The sequence below is a fragment of the Heptranchias perlo genome, chromosome 23 (genome assembly GCF_035084215.1).
Source record: "Heptranchias perlo isolate sHepPer1 chromosome 23, sHepPer1.hap1, whole genome shotgun sequence".
NCBI lineage: Eukaryota > Metazoa > Chordata > Chondrichthyes > Hexanchiformes > Hexanchidae > Heptranchias > Heptranchias perlo.
The window spans coordinates 6,144,975-6,164,564 of record NC_090347.1 but is presented as its reverse complement, the minus strand read 5'-3'; the positions used below and the strand labels follow the sequence as shown (position 1 = coordinate 6,164,564).

Sequence of the window (19,590 nt, the reverse complement as noted above, 5' to 3'; positions counted from 1 at the left end):
GTACACAGGGAGATTAACAAAACTGAAAAACATGCTTGTTCATGTCATTCTGAAACAACACTAGCTTGCATTCATATCGTAACGTTAAAATGGACACTGGGTATAAGTGGAGGAATTAGAAGAGATGATGAAAGGCATGGTCAAATAGGTAGGTTTTGAGTTGTTGAAAGGCCGGGAGACAGGAAGTGTGGCAGAGGGATTTAGGGAGATAGAAAGTAGGGCTGAGATAGCTGTAAGCTCTACCAGCAATGGTGGAGCAGAGGGAGGAAAGCACAGGAGACCACAGTTAGAGGAAGGAAGGGTATGGGATGGGACAGAGTGGAGGAGGTCACAGATTTGGGGAGGTGAAAGGATCTGTAGATAAGGACAAGGATTTTGAAATCAATGCATTAGGCGTAGGAAGGCAGTGAAGGATAGAAGTGATGGGCAAGTGGAATTTAGTAGAAGACAAGATTTGGGAGGTGGAACTTTGGACAAGTTAGTGTTTATGAATTAAGATTCTTGAGGTCAGCAAAATTGGCATTAAAAAAATCAAGTCTGAAGGTGACGAGAGGGTGGATAAGAGTTTCATGTGTGGTGGGCGGGAGGTAGAACAGAGGTGGACGATGTTGTAGAATTGGAAGTAAGCAGCCTTGACACAAGTCAAGATGTGGGATTTGAAACTTAGCTCAAGGTGAGCAGGACACTGAGGTTGTGGATCATCTAGTGCAGGCTGAGTGAGCAGTTGCGAGGGAGGTGGAGTTGGTGGTAAGGATGAGGAGCTTTTGACAGGGGCCAAATATGATGGCTTTGTTCTTCCCAAAACTCCGCTGGATGAAAATCTGTATGACAATCTGGATGATCCACAAATAAATGTTGGACGTGAAGTCTGACAGCACAGAGGTACTCATGGAGTCAAGGGAAGAGGTGGAAAGTAAGACTGGGTGTTGTCAGCATGAATATAGTAACTGATTCCATGCCTTTGGATGATGTAGCTGTGGGGCAGCATGTAAATCAAGAAAAGGAAGGGGCCAAGGATGGAATACTGGAGTACACCAGAGGTGACTGCAGGGGTGAAGGGAGAGGTCATTGGTGGAGATGCACTGATTGCGTTGGAACAGGTAGGAGTAGAACCATACAAGTGCAGTGCCATGGAGGCAAGGCCTTGTGGGAGGGTGACATGATTGACTGTTTCAAACAGCACAGAAAGGTTAAGGAGGACAAGGCAGGATAATGCAACATTATCACACACAGAAGATATTATTAGTGACTTTGACCAGGGCCATATCAATGTTTTGAGCAGTGAGTTAATACTTGATGAGAACAGAAGGGTCAAGGGCGGGCTATTCACAATGGTTTTGAAGTGGAGTGGGACAATGCCTGAGCAAAGGGAACTACTTACAATGTTGCTGAGCAAGGAGGCAAGGAAAGGTAGTTGCATGGTCAGGAGTTGGGTGGGGAGGGGATTAAGGAAGCAAGAGGAGAGCTTCACAGAAATGTTTTTTTTCCGTGTTTGCTTTTGCCAAATTGTGTCATATTCTGTCTCTAACCAAAATAGCAGGCAAGCAATCTGTTTCTAGACCTCTACCCTAATCCCATTCATTAATGTTGTTTGGAGATGCATGGTTGGAAGATCTCACCAACCGGTTTCCTCAGCATTAAGTGATTCCACTCCTGTCACCACCTGACCCAGCAGCCTATGGTCAGCATCTCCATGACTGCAGGAAATGCTGAGCAGAAGCCAGAGACTTCCCAAAAAAGGTAAGTTAGGGAGAGTCACTGTCATCTGGCCTCTTTTACCTACCATCTTCAGAGACCCAGAAGCCAGGCTACCCTGATAAGGTGTCAGCCGTGGCACAGTGGTAGTACTCTCTCTTGCCTCTGAGTTAGTGCAAGCCCCACTCCAGGGACTCGAGCACAAAATCTAGGCTGACACTCCCAGTGCAGTACTGGGGGAGTGCAGCACTGTCGGAGGTGCTGTCTTCTGGATGAGATATTAAACCGAGGCCCCCCCAACCCGCCCTCTCAGGTGGACTTAAAAGATCCCATAGCACTTTTTTAAGAAGAGTAGCAGAGTTTTCCCCAATGTCCTCGCCAATATTTATCCCTCAACCAACATCACTAAAACGGTTTATCTGGTCATTATCACATTGCTATTTGTGGGACCTTGCTGTGTGCATATTGGCTGCTGCGTTTCCTACATTACAACAGCAACCACTCTTCAAAAGTACTTTGTTAGCTCTAAAGCGCTTTGGGATGTCCTGAGGTTGTGAAAGGCACTATATAAATGCAAGTTCTTTCTTCCTTTTAGCCACCAGCCCACTCAGCTGGAGATGACCTACAACACACAAAAATCCCAAAAGCATGGGAGAAAATACCTTAAAAAGGGAGTATCATTCTCAAATTGAAACAAACACACTCACATACTGCGCAAAATAAACCTTCTTCCACCTGAGAAGTATTTATTGTTCTAATACTTGGGACACAACACACACCATCAAATTAATGTACCTTGTCACTCATAACAGGACTATTATGCCAGTTAAAACACACCATCATCCATTTAAAAATAAACCTCCCTCCATGCAGAAACTAGTTTAACAATTTTCTAAGTTTTCACCCGTAGGTGTAAAGAGATTAAGTGGCAAGTCCTTTGTGACCAATATGCACGACCGATACTTTCAAGGACCAGAAACGTACCATAGTTTGAAAACAAGAGTGCAGCTGCGTCAGGAAGTGGGGCTTTTCCAACAGGGCCAGGACTCTCTTTTCAATCATTGTACATTCCACATCATCGTCCTGAATGACCACGTCTTTCTTCAAGATCTTGATGGCGTACAGCTCATTTGTTCCCTTCCTCTCTGACAGCATGACCTGTAAGAAGGTGAATAGCGAACATCTATAAAGGGACTGTGCAAAAAGTACTAAGGAGGCCCCAACAGGCACTGCAACAGGCAGCAGGGTTTGTAAAAAACAAAACACAAAACCAGATTTTATTTACTGCTCCGTTTCAAAATAAACTACGATATTTCACCTGCAAGCTTCTTTTGGCTGAACTCTTGATCTTGTTAAGAGCAAGGGATGTCATTGCCAGAAAGAACATTTTACACTTTTTCACCCAGTGTCTCCATTGAGCATTTCCAGGTCAAGCATGGGTAAGATGCAAAGTGCATTTACTTAGTCCCCTTCTCTTTAATTTTTCATATGTCAAATGGCAATCTCCTGAGTAGGTATTGACATCCTTGCTGTTAACGCCAGTACTCAAACACGTATCAAGCCGCAGGCCCTCAACAAGTTGACAGATTGTCCCAACTAACACTGAACCCTTGATGTGCTTGAGTACCAGGGTCAGTGTCCAGTCGCGGAAAGTAGTTCCATCATGATCCGTTCAATAATAGGTAACAGGATGTCCCTCATATATCTCATCCAAGGGGGTCAGTTCATGACCTACACAGGTCAGGAGGATGCGAGATATAATGAATGATTCTTAACAAGATTTGTTGCAGGAAATTAGGGCACTTGATACTAAAGGTACCTCCACATGCTCCAGCTCTTCATCCAGTCACAAGAAGATGAACAAGAGCAGCCAATAAGTGAGTCTCCTACCAAGAGTGCTCAATGAATGTCTCTCCTGCCAAGTTTTCTTCCTTCGGTCCTTCCCTGCATGCATCTGCTTGACCTCAATGTGACAACTCCAGCAACAGTCAAGAGTAACGAGTCACCATGTTCAAAGTAACTGACATGAAATTGCACCTGAATACGCCATGGCAACCTACAGCAGTCCAACAACACACTGTGCCAAGGTTTCATCCAAACCTAGTGAACGCCTAAGAGGGGAAGCAGGCAGTATATTCATTCTAAACAGCTTTCTGTGAAAGGTCAGGAGTATTAGGGCAATGTTAAGGAATTAAACCTTGAACAGGTCTGACAGTTAACCAATCTCTATGATTTGATTTGAAATATCAAACTTTATTGTACATTAATACAGTCTCTGAAGCTCAGAACCATTTTCTGAAAAGAGTTTCATCATGAGGCACGGGTACGATGGGCCGAATGACCTCCTTCTGTGCTGTATGATTCTATGATGAGGGAGCCTGGGAAGTTGTTGCCAGCAGCACAGAATTCTTCAATGAATCTACTAACTCATTAAAATATTTCTAGTGGAAAAGAGGCAGAGCAAGGGATCAGCAACAGAAGGAGAAGTGAGAGGAGAGAGAGAGCAGAGCGCGGGATCAGCGATGAGAGAGAGAGAGAGCGCGGGATCAGCGATGAAAGGAGAGAGAGAGAGAGAGAGCGCGGAGTGCGGGAGAGAGGTGAGAAAACAACTAAAGTGACGTCAACACACGGGAAGGAGCTGATTGGTCAGTAGCTGGTGAGTGATTTTTTTTCCTGGTGAGTGTTTTTTTTAATGTCTTTACATTTATTTTTGTTAAGTTTAGTTAATATAATAAACAGAAGCATGGCAGGGCACCTCAGACCTGTCGAATGCACATCTTGTGCCATGTGGGAACTCTAGGATGCTTCCCATGTCCTGCACAATCACAGGTACAGGAAGTATCGTCAGCTGGAGGCGCTTGAGCTCTGGATTTCGGAGCTTGAGCAACAACTGGCGTCACTGCAGTGCATCTGCGAGGCTGAGAGTTACGTGGATAGCACATTTCTGGAGGTGGTCACCCCACAGCTTAAGAGAGTGCAGGCAGAGAGGGACTGGGTGACAGCCAGACAGGCAAGGAGGACCAGGCAGGTAGTGCAGGAGTCCGCTGAGTGCATCTCACTCTCTAACCAGTATTTAGTTCTGAATACTGATGAGGGAGAGGGTTCCTTTGAGGAGTGCAGCCAGAGCCAAGTCCACAGCACCATGGGTGGCTCAGATGTACGGGGTGGGGGGGGGAGGAGGAGAATGGTCAGGAGAGCAATAGTGATAGGGGATTCAATAGTTAGGGGAACAGACAGGCACTTCTGCGGCCGCAGACATAATTCTAGGATAATATGTTGCCTCCCAGGTGCCAGGGTCCAGGATGTCACTGAACGGCTGCAGAACATTCTGAAGGGAGAGGGTGAACAGCCAGAGGTTGTGGTCCATATCGACATAGATAGAAAGAGGGATGAAGTCCTGCAGGAAGAGCTTAGAGAGTTAGGAAAGAGATTAATAAGCGGGACCTCAAAAGGTAGTAGTCTCCGGATTACTCCCGGTGCCACGCGCTAGTGAGTATAGAAATAGGAGGATAGAGCAGATGAATGCGTGGCTAGAGAGATGGTGCAGGATGGAGGGCTTTAGATTCCTGGGGCATTAGGACCAGTTCTGGGGGAAGTGGGACCTGTACAGGCCGGATGGGTTGCACCTCAACAGAGCTGAGACCAATGTCCTTGTGGGGAGGTTCGCTAGTTCTGTGGGAGAGGGTTTAAACTAATTTGGCAGGGGGATGGCACAAGGATTTAGCATTGGAAAGGAGAAACAAGGTGCACAAAGGATTGGGAGAGACAGATAGCAGTAGCGTAAGAAATAGTACGGTATTAGATGGGATCAGACTAAGAGAGAATACAGGAAGGTCTAAGATAGGTTTGCAGTGCATGTATGTAAATGCACGAAGCGTGGTAAATAAAGTTGGTGAGCTGCAGGCGCAATTTGCCATATGGAAATATGATGTTGTGGCGATAACGGAGACCTGGCTCAAAAAAGGGCAGGATTGGGTACTAAATATTCCTGGATACAAGGTGATCAGGAAAGATAGGGAAGGAAAGGGGGAGGGGTGGCAGTATTGATTAAGGAGAATATTGCAATGCTGGAGAGAGAGGATGTCCTGGAGGGGTCAAGGACAGAATCTATTTGGTTAGAGTTAAGAGACAATAGAGGTGCCATTACACTACTGGGTGTATTCTATAGGCCACCAACTAGTGGGAAGGATATAGAGGAGCAAATTTGCAGGGCAATTACAGAGAGGTGCAAAAACCATAGAGTAGTGATAATGGGGGACTTCAACCATCCTAGTATAGACTGGGATAGTAATAGTGTATGGGGCAAAAAGGGAGAGGAATTTTTGAAGTGTATTCAGGAGAACTTTTTTGACCAGTACGTTTCCAGTCCAATGAGGAAGGAGGCATTGCTGGATCTGGTTCTAGGAAATGAGGTGGGCCAAGTGGAGCAAGTGTCAGTGGGGGAACATTTAGGGAACAGCAATCATAGTGTCATAAGGTTTAGATTAGCTATGGAAAAAGACAAGGACTACTCTAAAGTAAAAATATTCAATTGGAGGAGGGCCATTTTCAATGGGATGAGAAAAGATCTGGCCTGGGTAAATTGGAATCAAAGACTGGCAGGCAAAACTATAATTGAACAATGGGCGGCCTTTAAAGAGGAGATGGCACATTCCCACGAGGGAGAAAGGTAGGGCAATTAAATCCAGAGCTCCCTGGGTGACAAAAGAGGTAGAGAGTAAGATGAAGCAGAAAAAAGGGGCATATGACAGATGTCAGGTTGATAATACAAGTGAGAACCAGGCTGAATATAGAAAGTCAGAGGGGAAGCGAGAAAGGAAATAAGAGGGGCAAAGAGAGTATGAGAGTAGACTGGTGACTAACATAAAAGGGAATCCAAAAGTCTTTTATAGGCATGTAAACAGTAAATGGGTAGTGAGAGGAGGGGTGGGATGATTGAGGACCAAAAAGGAGATCGATGCATGGAGGCAGAGGGCATGGCTGAGGTACTAAATAAGTACTTTGCATCTGTCTTTATCAAGGAAGAAGATGCTGCCAAAGTCACAGTAAGTGAAGAGGTAGTTGAGGGTACGGTAGCATAGTGGTTATGTTACTGGGCTAGTAATCCAAAGGCCTGGACTAAAATCCAGAGTCATGAGTTCAAATCCTGCCACGGCAGCTGGTGAATTTAAATTCAATTAATTAATTAAAAATTCAATTAATTAAATAAAAAATCTGGAATTAAAATACTAGTATCAGTAATGATGGCCATGAAACTACCGGATTGTCGTAAAAACCCATCTGGTTCACTAATGTCCTTTAGGGAAGGAAGCCTGCCGCCCTTACCCGGTCTGGCCTATATGTGACTCCAGACCCACAGCAATGTGGTTGATTCTTAATTGCCCTCTGAAATGGCCTAGCAAGCCACTCAGTTGTAAAATCTCGCTACGAAAAGTCATAATAAGAATAAAACCGGACGGACCACCCGGCATCGGACCACTAGGCACCGGACACGACAACGGCAAAACACCAAGCCCAGTCGACCCTGCAAGGTCCTCCTTACTAACATCTGGGGACTTGTGCCAAAATTGGGAGAGCTGTCCCACAGACTAGTCAAGCAACAGCCTGACATAGCCATACTCACAGAATCATATCTTTCAGCCAACGTCCCAGACTCTTCCATCACCATCCCTGGGTATGTCCTGTCCCACCGGCAGGACAGACCCACCAGAGGTGGCGGTACAGTGATATACAGTCAGGAGGGAGTGGCCCTGGGAGTCCTCAACATTGACTCTGGACCCCATGAAATCTCATGGCATCAGGTCAAACATGGGCAAGGAAACCTCCTGCTGATTACCACCTACCGTCCTCCCTCAGCTGATGAATCAGTCCTCCTCCATGTTGAGGAAGCACTGAGGGTAGCAAGGGCACAAAATGTACTCTGGGTGGGGGACTTCAATGTCCATCACCAAGAGTGGCTCGGTAGCACCACTACTGACCGAGCTGGCCGAGTCCTGAAGGACATAGCTGCCAGACTGGGCCTGCGGCAGGTGGTGAGCGAACCAACACGAGGGAAAAACTTACTTGACCTCGTCTTCACCAATCTACCTGTCGCAAGTGCATCTGTCCATGACAGTATTGGTAGGAGTGACCACCGCACAGTCCTCGTGGAGATGAAATCCCATCTTCGCACTGAGGACACCATCCAACGTGTTGTGTGGCACTACCACCGTGCTAAATGGGATAGATTCAGAACAGATCTAGCAGCTCAAAAAAACTGGGCATCCATGAGGCGCTGTGGGCCATCAGCAGCAGCAGAATTGTATTCCAGCACAATCTGTAACCTCATGGCCCGGCATATTCCTCACTCTACCATTACCAACAAGCCAGGGGATCAACCCTGGTTCAATGAGGAGTGTAGAAGAGCATGCCAGGAGCAGCACCAGGCGTACCTAAAAATGAGGTGCCAACCTGGTGAAGCTACAACTCAGGACTACATGCATGCTAAACAGCGGAAGCAACATGCTATAGACAGAGCTAAGCGATTCCACAACCAACGGATCAGATCAAAGCTCTGCAGTCCTGCCACATCCAGTCGTGAATGGTGGTGGACAATTAAACAACTAACGGGAGGAGGAGGCTCTGCAAACATCCCCATTCTCAATGATGGCGGAGTCCAGCATGTGAGTGCAAAAGACAAGGCTGAAGCGTTTGCAACCATCTTCAGCCAGAAGTGCCGAGTGGATAATCCATCTCAGCCTCCTCCCGATATCCCCACCATCACGGAAGCCAGTCTTCGGCCAATTCGATTCACTCCACGTGATATCAAGAAACGGCTGAGTGCACTGGATACAGCAAAGGCTATGGGCCCCGACAACATCCCAGCTGTAGTGCTGAAGACTTGTGCTCCAGAACTAGCTGCGCCTCTAGCCAAGCTGTTCCAGTACAGCTACAACACTGGCATCCACCCGACAATGTGGAAAATTGCCCAGGTATGTCCTGTCCACAAAAAGCAGGACAAATCCAATCCGGCCACTTACCGCCCCATCAGTCTACTCTCAATCATCAGCAAAGTGATGGAAGGTGTCGTCGACAGTGCTATCAAGCGGCACTTACTCACCAATAACCTGCTCACCGATGCTCAGTTTGGGTTCCGCCAGGACCACTCGGCTCCAGACCTCATTACAGCCTTGGTCCAAACATGGACAAAAGAGCTGAATTCCAGAGCTGAGGTGAGAGTTACTGCCCTTGACATCAAGGCAGCATTTGACCGAGTGTGGCACCAAGGAGCCCTAGTAAAATTGAAGTCAATGGGAATCAGGGGGAAAACTCTCCAGTGGCTGGAGTCATACCGAGCACAAAGGAAGATGGTAGTGGTTGTTGGAGGCCAAGCATCTCAGCCCCAGGGCATTGCTGCAAGAGTTCCTCAGGGCAGTGTCCTAGGCCCAACCATCTTCAGCTGCTTCATCAATGACCTTCCCTCCATCATAAGGTCAGAAATGGGGATGTTCGCTGATGACTGCACAGTGTTCAGTTCCATTCGCAACCCCTCAGATAATGAAGCAGTCCGAGCCCGCATGCAGCAAGACCTGGACAACATCCAGGCTTGGGCTGATAAGTGGCAAGTAACATTCGCGCCAGATAAGTGCCAGGCAATGACCATCTCCAACAAGAGAGATTCTAACCACCTCCCCTTGACATTCAACGGCATTACCATCGCCGAATCCCCCACCATCAACATCCTGGGGGTCACCATTGACCAGAAACTTAACTGGACCAGCCATATAAATACTGTGGCTACGAGAGCAGGTCAGAGGCTGGGTATTCTGTGGCGAGTGACTCACCTCCTGACTCCCCAAAGCCTTTCCACCATCTACAAGGCACAAGTCAGGAGTGTGATGGAATACTCTCCACTTGCCTGGATGAGTGCAGCTCCAACAACACTCAAGAAGCTCGACACCATCCAAGATAAAGCAGCCCGCTTGATTGGCACCCCATCCACCACCCTAAACATTCACTCCCTTCACCACCGGCGCACTGTGGCTGCAGTGTGCACCATCCACAGGATGCACTGCAGCAACTCGCCAAGGCTTCTTCGACAGCACCTCCCAAACCCGCGACCTCTACCACCTAGAAGGACAAGGGCAGCAGGCGCATGGGAACAACACCACCTGCACGTTCCCCTCCAAGTCACACACCATCCCGACTTGGAAATATATCGCCGTTCCTTCATTGTCGCTGGGTCAAAATCCTGGAACTCCCTTCCTAACAGCACTGTGGGAGAACCGTCACCACACGGACTGCAGCGGTTCAAGAAGGCGGCTCACCTTCTCAAGGGCAATTAGGGATGGGCAATAAATGCCGGCCTTGCCAGCGACGCCCACATCCCGTGAACAAATAAAAAAAAAGATACTGGATGGGCTAATAATTGATAAAGAGGAGGTACTAGAAAGGCTAGCTGTAGTTAAAGTAGATAAGTCACCTGGTCCGGATGGGATGCATCCTATGTTGCTGAGGGAAGTAAGGGTGGAAATTGCAGGGGTACTGGCCATAAATTTTCCAATCATCCTTAGATACGAGGGTGGTGCCAGAGGACTGGAGAATTGCAAATGTTACACCCTTGTTTAAAAAAGGGTGTAAGGATAAAACCGGCAACTACAGGCCAGTCAGTGGGGAAACTTTTAGAAACGATAATCCGGGACAAAATTAACAGTCACTTGGACAAGTGTGGATTAATTAAGGAAAGCCAGCAGGAATCTGTTAAAGGCAAATCATGTTTAACCAACTTGATTGAGTTTTTTGATGAGGTAACAGAGAGGGTCGATGAGGGCAATGCGGTTGATGTGGTGTATATGGGCTTCGAAAAGGCATTTGATAAAGTGCTGCATAAAAGGCTTGGCATCAAAGTTGAATGTAAGTAGTCTTACAACACCAGGTTATAGTTCAACAGCTTTATTTGAAATCACAAGCTTTCGGAGCTTTCCTCCTTCGTCAGGACTCACCTGACGAAGGAGGAAAGCTCCGAAAGCTTGTGATTTCAAATAAAGCTGTTGGACTATAACCTGGTGTTGTAAGACTCCTTACATTTGTCCACCCCAGTCCATCACCGGCATCTCCACATCATCAAAGTTGAAGTCCATGGAATAAAGGGGGCAGTGGCAGCCTGGATACGAAATTGGCTAAGTAATAGGAAACAGAACAGTGGTGAACAGTCGTTTTTCACTCCTGAGGTTTGTAACTCTTGCGACGGTTCCTATCAACAAGCACTGGCTTCTTTTTGGTACTTAAACCAAGTTGCTATTCTCTGTTTGTGAGCTGTGACTGGTCGAGCCCCACAACGTAATAGCTCTTAAGTGGTTAACTTCTGGACAAACTCCGTTAAGGGCAGCGGACGTGCCTTCAGCTGTCTAGGCCCTAAGCTCTGGAATTCCCTCCCTAAACCTCAGTTTCTCTCTCCTCCTTTAAGACACTCCTTAAAACCCATACCTTTGACCACCTGTCGTAATATCTCCTTATGTGGCTCGGTGTCAAATTCTGTCTGATAACTCTCCTGTGTAGCGCCTTGGGACCTTTTACTATGTTAAAGGCGCTGTATAAATGCAAGTTGTTGTAAGGGTTGGCTGCTTCCTCAGAAACCTGCTGGGTCTCCATTTATTACATTAAATTTCTTCCAATTTACCAGCCAGAGAAACCCACATTGCTCTCTTTTGAAATGGCCATTTCCCTTGAGCATACAAACCTTTCCAAAACTTCCTTTGCCCAACACCATTAAGAAGTGGAAGTCCGTCAGATTCACATGGTCCAAGTTGTTCGATGGCGAGATTGATTTCCTCTCAATCACCTTTTTTCCAGCTGGACCAAGTTTGGCTTTCTACGAAAAATATAAAGAAAAAATAACAGTTCAATGTTACTGGATGGTGGAGGGTTCCAGCACTTGGTCCTTATACCGAAGCACATGCAGTAATAGATTCTGGCAAAGCACAGAATCAGTTCACACAGGGTAACAGCATGTACGGCTCTTTTCCTTCCTAGTAGATTGTCTTTCCACATCACTAACTGAAGACCAACACATGATGTCATTGGATCTGATGCTACAAGTTCATTGACATTTTTTCCTTTTATTTTCCAGGTATCTTCTCATCTTTCCTGAAGGCACCAATTTTTGCTGGTACAGCTACATCATAGAATCATAGAACGATACAGCACAGGAGGCCATTTGACCCATCGTGCCTGTGCCGGCTCTTTGAAAGAGCTATCCAATTAGTCCAACTCCCCTGCTCTTTCCCCATAGCCCTGCAATAGAAAGCCCTCCAGTACCTTGTTCACGTACAAGAGCCCAGATAGTGAGTGCCAGCAGGCTAGTTGACTGTAGAGAGCATCACCGCTGAGCCCGAAGCTGCCCTCACCCAGTATTCACATCCACAACCCTGGTTGATTTCCCTGCACCTTAATCCAGGGATGATGAGGCCAATTGTAACACCTGTACTGCAGCTGCAGCTGAGATCAGCTAACTCAGCACAAACCAGAATTAACCTGGCCCTTTGTGATCCATATAGCTTCATAGTACACTGGGTGGTGATTTACTCAAACAGTGTGTTTTAATCTGTCTAATTTTGCCTGGTATGATGTTTTGCAAGAGAAAAGAACAGTACGAATATGTAACTGCAAGTTTTTAACTAAACCCAAGATAAAAATGTTTTTAAACACCCCACTTTGTAAAGGTTCACATTAGCACAGTATGAAGTCTCCAGGTCTCCAAAACAGCAGTGTTTCCAACTCAAACGGAATCTGTGTCAGAACTCCCCAGTAAGGCAGTAATGGCCTTGTTTTATAACACACTATGGATCTCGAAGCTTAACTTGATGAAAGAAACAGCCAGTGAGTCAACTCAAATTCTCCCAGCTGTCAGAGCCAACGTTTTGGGTGGCCAACTACAAATATCAAACCAGATGGGTAACGAATACTTTAGTACCAGGCTGTGCAATGTGTCATACAGCTCAGGACAAAATCAACAACAAATTCCCTGCCAATGAATTTCTCATCCAATCTCTCACAGTTTGTAATATCGCCTGGGAATGCTTGGCTACAACAAGGAGTTTTTAAAAAAAGTTGGTGCCAAGCCACAGCCAGGGTGTGAGGTCAACGAGTTTAGATTCACTGGTTGAGTGGCCAACTCAAAGAACCAAGGCTGATTGGTGCCCAGAATGATTAACCCAGGCAGAAGCTGGCAATGTAATGTTATCCGTCTCTGATTTATCTCAGTGTCAATTCTTATACACAATCACTCTGACCTGGGTAAGTTGCATGGCCACCATGTCATGCTGATGAAGGGGAAGTTTGGCTTGGTGGTAAGAGGAAGGGAGGAAGCAGCAAAGGCAACTGAACCGATGGTCTCAATCTTAGGGACGAAGAAGACCATGAGCTCTTCGCACGTTGTTGGAGGTGAGGGTGGAGGGGCCAGAGACCAAGGTGTGAGTTGGTAATAAGGTCCACACTGCCACTGCGGTGCAAAAGTACAAGGAATCAGCACCTTTAATATTCTTTTGCTTATTTGTACCTTTCTGCCATTTTTTTAAATAGCGATGTTAGTTCAGCTCCTTCACACTTTTGGGATCAATAACTCCTCCCAGCTAGTCACCAGCATCACCGGTAGGTTAAACAAAGCTCACGGCCATGATGCAGAGATAAAAGAATTTGGGAGGTTTTTGAGAAGGAGTAGACATCGACAGTCACTCTTCAAATTGGCGAGCTCCACAAAGCAGTGGGAGCTCACAAAACCCAGGCAAGAAATGACAATCATTACTTTGAGACCAGTGTCTGTAACTGCATGGCAAACTATTAAATTACAGGAGAATTGCCTCTGACAAGGAGGAACCTCCACCCTGCTTATCTGTAGTGGCAATTTCACCAGTCCATTCTCTCAGTGGAGAGCTTTGCACTAACCCACTGGAGCATAGATATGAGTGCCATATGCCAGGGCTTACCCAGGGAGGGAACCTACAGTGTCGTATCCCATCTCCCAACAGCACTCCCTTTGAATGGGCCCTGCCTGGAACCTGGTATCAAGGACTTTACAAAGATCTTTTGTACAAAAAAAAAAAAAAATATTGGTTGAGAAAAACTCAATGGCATCCTGTCGTTAATGATTAGGTTAATAACAACATATTGTATTTGGTCTTTTACACACTAATTAGATTGGGGCTTTCTCACAATCAAAAATCAGACTGAAGTGAAGGCAGCCGAGCTATTTTCCTGATATCCCAGCAGTTTTACACATTATATCAGCTTGAGGGGGTCGACACTAATTACCGAGATTACTTGGCAAATCTTTATCCCCTAAATGAGTATTACCAGATAGTCTGTGAAGTGTAATTAAACAAATCCGGTAGGGAGTTACACCTGCCATTCAGATCTGTGGTCGGAGAGATTTTTATCTGTATAATTATAAATGATGTATCTGGTTAGAGACACTTTAATTGCACTGAATTTTTTTTTCAGCCGAGCCGTATACATGTACGGGGGGGGGGGGGGGGAGGAAATATCACGCAGGCCCAATCTTGCCATCAACCAATATCCACACACACACATTTATTCCTCCACTGTCTAGAATCCAATGAACAAGGTAATTTACTGCTGGATAGAAAATTATTTCCCAGCTATTTGAACATGAGGGGCATCACAGCCGAGCCGGATCCTGCCCTCGCCTCCTGACATTCACACTTTCCATCAGGGGGTCACTTGATAACAATTGGGGTGAGAACCCTGGCTGATTTGACCACTCTTGAAGCCGGGGTGGGGGGCAGGAGACGAGGTGCTGAGGATAACAGCAGTGCCTCTCACAGCGTACAATGCGTCGGAGCTGTAAATGAACTTTACATCCTGGAATTAGCTTTTACAAATGAAAGACCTTTCATTCAGTTAAGATTAGTTTTTTTAAATCAGTCAGTTTGCACAGTAGTCACTCACTGCTTCCCACCACCAGCAAAGGTCAGGCAAGAATGAACGTGTTCGTACTACGTTCTTGTGTTCACTATTTTCATGCAGGCATGGGCTACTGCCTGTGTGAAAACAGTGCACACAGGAACGTAATACGAGTGTGCCAAGTGTCATGTCTGAACTTTGGTGGTCAGAAATTCTATGTTAGAGTCTAAGTGACAGACATATTTAATCTTGTGCTCTCGTGCTGCCCCCTGATGGTAACAGTTTATTGCTGCTTCGTATACATCATGATTCAAACTTCACTACGTGCTGTCAATTAAAGAGCACAATCATCCCCAGGGGTGAAGGAAAGAGGCTAATATTCTCAGGTAAACAATTCATGGAAAATGCCAGAAATAGTTGGTATCAGAGAACTGCCAGCCTGGTGCAGAACAAGCTGGGCTGCTAACAAGGAACCGTTCTCTCTGTCTCTCTCTCTGTCTTCTCCAATCCATTTTATTGGCCAAAAATGACTTCTAATCTCAGTTTACTGGACAAAACAAGCTTTAAAAATGTGCCCTTTAACCAGGAGAGGTGACACAATGAGGTCACATCAGCGAACAGGGTTGCAAAAGATGCTCAACTGATTAAACAGTTCAAAATTTAATGAACAATTTCAATTTTCTTTTGGGTGGGGGAGGGGGCCGGGGTGGTGGGGTGTGACAGGACAGAGGCAAGATAGAGAAACTAGAGGCCACAATTGGAGTAATATACACCCCTCCCCTCCTCTGGGTGTGATATTTAGAATGTTCTAGTGTAGAGCCAAACCAATTGCAATACTGCAAGGTTAGCTGCTCAGTGCTGTGACCCCCCTCCTTAGTGGGGGAAGTTCCCATACCTCCAACCTCCCAAGTTTCACTTTCCAAACTTGGTATTTTTTCCTTTAACTTCAATAGGACCCTGGGAATGCTGGAAACTTTTGCAGCAGCTCAGGGAAGACAACAGGATACTGATCCATTTAAAGATTGGCGCGGAACTCCATTCCCATTCAATCCTGCCAACCCTGCAATCAAGCAAGTTTTTCAGCTTCTTCTTTCTTGCCTGCTGTGTCTTCCTGATAGCTTGGGGTATAGTGTCAAACAGCTGTTACACTAACTGTCAGTTTGGCTCAGTTGGTAGCACACCCTTACCTCTGTATTGGAAGGTTCTGGGTTCAAGCCTCACTCTAGCCTGACACTTCAGTACAGTGGTGAGGGAACGCTGCATTGACAGAGGTGCCATCATGTTAAACTGAACCCCGTTTGCCTGTTCTGGTGAATGTAAAAGATCCTGTGGCACTATTCCAAGAGCAGGGAGTACTGGTGTCCTTGTCAACATTCATCCCTCAACTGAAAAATAGTTTAACTGGCTGTTCTGCTGTTTGTAGGACCTTGCTGCAAGGAAATTGGCTGCCATGATTGTCTACTTAACAGAAGTGATTACCTGTCAAAAGTAATTCATTGGCTGTGAAGCACTTTGGGATACCGAGGCTGTGATTGGGCACTATAAATATGCAAGTCTGTTCTTATTTTCACGAATAATGCTGAAAGATGTAGTGTGTAAAAACAGACATTGAAGCAGAGCGATTAAGTGTCTATTTACGTGCCCCCGCAATGGAAGACAACCAATAGTAAGGAGCCTTCCAAAGCGTTCTGTCCCCCAGCCATCTTTCTATCCACGTGGAATTCCCTTTAAAGCTCTGTGCCCTCATTTTCCCAACAGGAGTCTTACATGGTACATAATCTAGCTTCTGATACTCTAAATGTACAGCATCCACCACATTCCCTCTAAATGTACACTCTGATTTCTTAAAAATATTCAATTAGTCAAGCCCCGCCTACCCTTTACAAACCATTGCCTTTCTACATGTTCACTAAATTCATCCTGTATTATGGGCTCTCAGTTTAACACAACCGAGATAAGACTAACGAGCCTAGAGTTTCCCAATTTTTGCACAGGGATGTAATATTTGTCATTCTCCTGTTCTTTGGGACAATTACTGCTTGAAAACATTTTGGGAAAGTGATGGTTAGTGACTGGACTATCTGATGCCCAACCTCAGAGCAAACTGTCAAATAATAACTTTACATTCACTCCCCTTCAGTAAATGTTGGCGAGACACTGAATCCAAAGTCCAGTTTTCATTGTAATTATTAATGAATGGTAAATTTAGAGTACATGACATGCTGGAGGTTTGTATGTGGGGTGAGTGTAGGATGAATGTGTGTTGAGTATGGGGTGATATATGGTGAATGTTGAAAACATACAGCACCAACTTCAGGGAATTCCCTGCAGGGAGAATCACTTCCTGCTTAACCTATAGCTTCCAGTGAGCAGTATATCAAATTTTGACATGGATACTAGAGCAGTTCAGAAGCTGGGTATTCTGTGGCGAGTGACTCACCACCTGACTCCTCAAAGCCTCTCCACCACCTACAAGGCACAAGTCAGAAGTGTGATGGAATACTCTCCACTTGCCTGGATGAGCGCAGCTGCAACAATACTCAAGAAGCTCGACCCCATCCAGGACAAAGCAGTTCGCTTGATCAGCAGCCTGTCCACCGGCTTAAATATCCACTCCCTCTACTACCGATGCACCGTGGCTGCAGTGTGTACTATCTACAGGATGCACTGCAGCAACTCGCCAAGGCATATCCAGCAGCACCTCCCAAACCCGCAACTTCCACCGCCTAGAAGGACAAGGGCAGCAGGCATCGTCGCTGGGTCACAATCCTGGAACACCCTACCTAACAGCACTATGGGAGCACCTTCACCTTGTGGACTGCAGCAGTTCAAGAAGTAGGCTCACCACCACCTTCTCGAGGGTAACTAGGGATGGACAATAAATGCTGGCTTTGCCAGGGATGCCCATATCCCGGAGAATTAATAAAAGATCATTTGTGGCCCAGCACAACCTCTTCACTAACCTGACAGCAGGCCACTGCAGCCAGTCCACTGTAGCCAGTCCACTGTCAGCTTGACCTCAAAGCATCCCAGTGAAACCCCTCCTCCCCACATTCCTGGTTTGAGTTAAGTCGGCTTATTTTAGCCAGGCCAGGAGCGAGGGTGCGACAATTAAATTCAGCAACCCCAAACCAGGGAAGTGAAATATCAGTCACGGCTCCTGCTCCTGGTGCCTATCCAGTGTCCCCTGTTGGAAAACACGTGTAAGTGTGGACGTTGAGTGAGAACAGAACAGATTTGGATATGATGCACGAAAACCCAGTTGAATAGTCTGTTGATACTAGGCCACAGATGACCAATGGCTGGAGTCTTTGACACGAGGTATTTAAACCAGAGGGTGGTTAGAATGTGGAACTCACTACCATATGGAGTAGTTGAGACACATAGCTACCTTTAAGGAGAAGCTAGATAAGTACATGAAGGAGAAAGGAATAGAAGGATATGCAGGTAGGGTGAGGCGAAGTAGGGAGGGAGGAGGCTCGTGTGGAGCATAAACACTGACATAGACCTGTTGGGCCGAATGGCCGGTTTCTGTGCTGTAAATACTAAGTAATTCTATGTAAACACACACACGCATACAGGAGGGCTACTGAACACTAGGGGGATTTTTAATCATTGAAATAGCTGACAAGGTGGTGACAGAATGGGCTACCGGAGTTACTTTTAACAGCTTACTTTTATTGGCAGGCTTCGCACCAGCTACCTTTTATTCTATAGCCAATACCAATGGATCAGATCAAAGCTCTGCAGTCCTGCCATATCCAGTCGTGAATGGTGGTGGACAATTAAACAACTAATGGGAGGAGGAGGGTCTGTAAACATCCCCATCCTCAATAATGACAGAGTCCAGCAAGTGAGTGCAAAAGGCAAGGCTGAAGCGTTTGCAACCATCTTCAGCCAGAAGTGCCGAGTGGATGATCCATCTCGGCCTCCTCCCGATATCCCCACCATCACAGAAGCCAGTCTTCAGCCAATTCAATTCACTCCACGTGATATCAAGAAACGGCTCAGTGCACTGGACACAGCAAAGGCTGTGGGCCCCGACAACATCCCGGCTGTAGTGCTGAAGACTTGTGCTCCAGAACTAGCCGCACCTCTAGCCAAACTGTTCCATTACAGCTACAACACTGGCATCTACCCGACAAGATGGAAAATTGCCCAGGTATGTCCTGTCTACAAAAAGCAGGACAAATCCAATCCGGCCAATTACCGCCACATCAGTCTACTCTCAATCAGCAAAGTGATGGAAGGTGTCGTGAACAGTGCTATCAAGCGGCACTTACCAATAACCTGCTCATCGATGTTCAGATTAGGTTCCGCCAGGACCACTCGGCTCCAGACCTCATTACAGCCTTGGTCCAAACATGGACAAAAGAGCTGAATTCCAGAGGTGAGGTGAGAGTGACTGCCCTTGACATCAAGGCAGCATTTGACCGAGTGTGGCACCAAGGAGCCCTAGTAAAATTGAAGTCAATGGGAATCAGGGGGAAAACTCTCCAGTGGCTGGAGTCATACCTAGCACAAAGGAAGATGGTAGTGGTTGTTGGAGGCCAATCATCTCAGCCCCAGGACATTGCTGCAGGAGTTCCTCAGGGCAGTGTCCGAGGCCCAACCATCTTCAGCTGTTTCATCAATGAACTTCCCTCCATCAGAAATGGGGATGTTTGCTGATGATTGCACAGTGTTCAGTTTCATTCGCAACCCCATAGATAATGAAGCAGTCCATGCCCGCATGCAGGAAGACCTGGACAACATCCAGGCTTGGGCTGATAAATGGCAAGTAACATTTGTGCCAGACAAGTGCCAAGCAATGACCATCTCCAACAAGAGAGAGTCTAACCACCTCCCCATGATATTCAACGGCATTACCATCGCTGAATCCCCCACCATCAACATCCTGAGCGTCACCATTGACCAGAAACTTAACTGGACCAGCCATATAAATACTGTGGCTACAAGAGCAGGTTAGAGGCTGGATATTCTGCGGCGAGTGAC

General features: G+C 46.4%; 1 protein-coding gene across 2 annotated transcripts in view; it reads right to left on the bottom strand.

The window, feature by feature from the left end:
• prkcab (protein kinase C, alpha, b) overlaps positions 1 to 19,590 on the bottom strand; it is a 350,330-nt gene that overhangs the window by 78,873 nt on the left and 251,867 nt on the right. For both annotated transcript variants that reach the window (XM_068003889.1, XM_068003891.1), the window contains exons 9-10: positions 11,414 to 11,545; positions 2,680 to 2,853 (exon numbers count right to left, since the gene is read on the bottom strand). In XM_068003889.1, coding sequence (XP_067859990.1) covers positions 2,680 to 2,853; positions 11,414 to 11,545 — 306 coding nt within the window. The remainder of the gene's footprint in view (positions 1 to 2,679; positions 2,854 to 11,413; positions 11,546 to 19,590) is intronic.